At 31.4% G+C, this 3,839-nt stretch overlaps 1 protein-coding gene across 1 annotated transcript; it reads left to right on the forward strand.

Annotated features, from left to right (window-relative positions):
• Positions 1-275: 275 nt before the first annotated feature.
• Positions 276-1,689, forward strand: LOC122591227 (epidermis-specific secreted glycoprotein EP1-like). Its single transcript, XM_043763458.1, has one exon. The coding sequence runs from the start codon at positions 292-294 to the stop codon at positions 1,597-1,599; it is 1,308 nt and encodes a 435-aa protein (XP_043619393.1). The 5' UTR covers positions 276-291; the 3' UTR covers positions 1,600-1,689.
• Positions 1,690-3,839: the final 2,150 nt, after the last annotated feature.

Genomic DNA, 3,839 nt, shown 5'->3' on the forward strand with positions numbered 1-3,839 from the left:
TTTTATTTATCATAATTACGTTAGCAACTTGTACACTCTTTTGAAAAAGTCAGACATTCTAATAGATAAATGAAAGAAATATGCTAAATATATATCCTTTTCGATCCTTTATTGTTCTACACATGGGCCAGTCAACCCACCTTTCATGATTCAAAATAACATAAACAAGTTAACCACTTAACCCTCTTGTGCATTAATTCGATATACGGTACATGTACATATCTTAGCGGCGGCTACACTATCCATTTATATATACTACATTCATGAGCTCAAAACCTAACATATACAACAATGACTTCTTTCCTTGTATTCTTGCTATGTTTTCAAGCATTTGCTTCCTTTTCAAAAGCTGTTGTGCCTGCTTCAGACACATTTAAATATGTAAACGAAGGCGATTTTGGTGACTACATTGTCGAATACGATGCCAATTATCGCGCACTTAGTCCTTTCAATAACCCGTTCCAACTTTGTTTTTATAACACAACCCCTAATGCATTCACTCTAGCTCTACGTATGGGAACCGTTAGGTCCGAGTCACTCATGCGTTGGGTTTGGGAAGCGAACAGGGGTAACCCTGTTCGTGAAAATGCCACCCTGACCTTCAGCACAGATGGGAACCTTGTTCTGGCTGATGCTGATGGTCGGGTGGCATGGCAAACCAACACATCCAACAAAGGCGTTGTTGGTTTTCAAATCCTTCCCACAGGGAACATGGTTCTTCATGATGGGAAGGGTAATTTTATATGGCAAAGCTTTGATTCACCAACTGATACACTCTTAGTTGGTCAATCTCTTAAAGCTAATGCTGTCAATAAGCTTGTGAGCCGGGCTTCAGAGATAAATAATATAGATGGACCATATAGTTTGGTTATGGAGCCAAAAGGGTTAGCCTTGTATTACAAAAGCCCGAATTCACCTCGACCAATGTTGTATTGGTCATCTAGTGAATGGTTCACTATTGACAAGGGTAGCTTAACCAATTTAACCCTAACTTCGGTTCCAGATACCGATGAAGGTTTTCTTTATTACTTAACTTTCATTTACTTTGTCACAAACCCGTCTTCTGATTCAAACCGAAACATGGCCTATTCTAGGTACAATAACACATTATCATACCTTCGTCTAGGAATAGACGGAAACCTTAGATTCTTCACATATAACCCGAATGTACAAGGGGTTGCGTGGGAAAACGTGTACACGTTTCTTGATAGGGATTCAACGGAAGGCGAGTGTCAATTACCCGAACGATGTGGGAAATTCGGGCTATGTGAAGATAGCCAATGTGTGGCTTGCCCAACCCCTAATGGGCTAAGTGGATGGAGTAAAGATTGTGATGTAAAAAAAGTGACATCTTGTAAGGCTAGTGACTTTGGGTACTATAAACTTCAAGGGGCTGATCATTTTATGATTAAGTACACTAGAGGTGATGGCCCAACGAAACAGAGCGATTGTGAGAGCAAATGCACAAAAGATTGCAAGTGCATGGGGTATTTCTATCACACGGATCGGTCGAGATGTTGGATTGCTTACGACTTGAAAACGTTAACACGAGTCGGTAACTCGACTCATTTGGCGTATATCAAGACACCGAACAAGTAGTGTTATGTGTGAAGTTTGTGTGAATTTACTTAATTAGTACGTTTTGTTTCTACTAAAATGAAATAAATAATAAAGTGAAGCTTCAACAAATAATTACGAGTACTTGATTTTGACCCGTACGGGCAAGATATGGTAATGACTCATATATACACTACGAGTAGTATTTACGAATAAAAACTATTTAATATATATATATATATATATATTAATCTTCAATTACATATTTATATATGTTCTTATTTGTTACGTACAAACTATGTATTGTTCGTACGTTGTCTTTTGTATCCTGCTAGCTGCATCGTTCAAGTTGAATTAGATTATTAAAAATATTATAATTTGTAATGAACGTGTCTATCGGTCAAAGATATGAGGATCGTAGGAAACCCATAAGATTGAATAAATTAATGTATAATTAATAATAATAATAATAATAATAATAATAATAATAATAATAATAATAATAATAATAATAATAATAATAAAGAAAATTATCTATAAAAGTTAGGATCTGAAAGCAACCGCGATGATAGGTTTAATCTGAACGTGTGTTTTGTCCATGTCGAGTAGCTACATCCAGACTTATAAAAGTCTATCGTTGTCTCAGATAAATGAATGTAATAATTTCTTTCTTAAACAATTAAACTAGTACTACGTACAAGTAAACGATGATAGGTAAGTTTATGGTATTTCAAAGTGCCGATTAATTATTTTAATTAGTTGAAGTGATTATAAATAGCATATCACATAACGTGTTTTCTTTATCACTACTAAAGAATATCACCGACAAAATTTTAGACGGATTTTTTTGTCTGAAATTTTTCCAGGATTTACCGACGACGTTCAAACAAAAACATGAATTAAAAATTGTAGTCTCATTTATGACAAAATTCCTACGAATTTACGACAAACTAATTTTCATCAGAAATTCGACACTAAAATTATACACACATGAGCGACAAAATACCGAGGGATTATTCGTCAATAACATTGACAGTATCCTACAAATTTCCTTATAGAAATTTAAGTTATCTCTCATAGTTTTAAGCAATTACATGTTTATATGCTTTACTAGATAATAAAAATAGCAATACACACAATCATATGTGTGTACGTATTGGTATTTTTGTACATATATGCTGATGTTCATGTGTATATATAACTTGAGTATTTTAGCTATATGCTATGCGTATGTTGTTTATGCAATATTTTATATCCATTAAATGAATATGTGCTGATGTTATAATAACTATTATTATATATATTATATTATATTATACAGATAGAGAGATATATGTGATCATTAATATATCCATTAATGTTATAGGTTCGTATATATGATTGTTACAGTTCAATATAACTGTGTATATAAACTAAATATACTTTAGATCATTTCTTTCTATTATATGATTTTAGACTTTTTAGTCAATATTAAAACTGACAAGATAATATTTTATATTATATCTATGATCTATGATATATACGATTAACAAATTTGCAAAACGAAAATACTATTTGCTATGAAACTTGCTAGCCTTGGTACGTAATAATCTAGTAAAGTTATTCTTCTTTGGCCTTTCACAAAATAAATACAAAAAAAGTATCTGTTAACTCATAAAAGGTAAAAACTTAAACGAATTTAATTTTCTGGAATGAATTGTAAAACCATATCACCTATGAATACATAACTTTAACTTTTAATATGGATTTCGAAACATATGCTATGTATAATATTCTATATCTAGACACTGAAACAAATTTAGAGACAATGGTTAAAAGTTAACGAGTGATATCCAAAAATAATATCACATCTCACTAGAAGGTCATGTTTTTTGATTTTCAAAGTTTAATATATATAACTTTGACCTTAAATAATATTATTTGTGCTATATAATACTTAATTATATGGATTGATTGTGTATTAAACATGTTTTTGAATGGTAAAACTTTTATCAAGTTTATATAACGTAAAAAGTTATATTTAAAGTCAAAGTTTAAAAATAAAGACTTTAAATATTCAAAGTATGACACTTATAATAGGACATAATGAATAATAATAATAATAAATAAGAATCCTAGCTGCTATAAATAATAACTTTATCGTAGTGTTGCATGCTAGCTAGTAAGGATATACGCGAGAGCACATTTTTTATGCCGTAATATTGTACATGTTTTTTGTGTAATTTGTTTTAAGGTTTAACAATTTTTAACCTTTGGGTACAACAAAAATTATTAGCATTTCA

The sequence above is a fragment of the Erigeron canadensis genome, chromosome 3 (genome assembly GCF_010389155.1).
Source record: "Erigeron canadensis isolate Cc75 chromosome 3, C_canadensis_v1, whole genome shotgun sequence".
NCBI classification, from domain to species: domain Eukaryota; kingdom Viridiplantae; phylum Streptophyta; class Magnoliopsida; order Asterales; family Asteraceae; genus Erigeron; species Erigeron canadensis.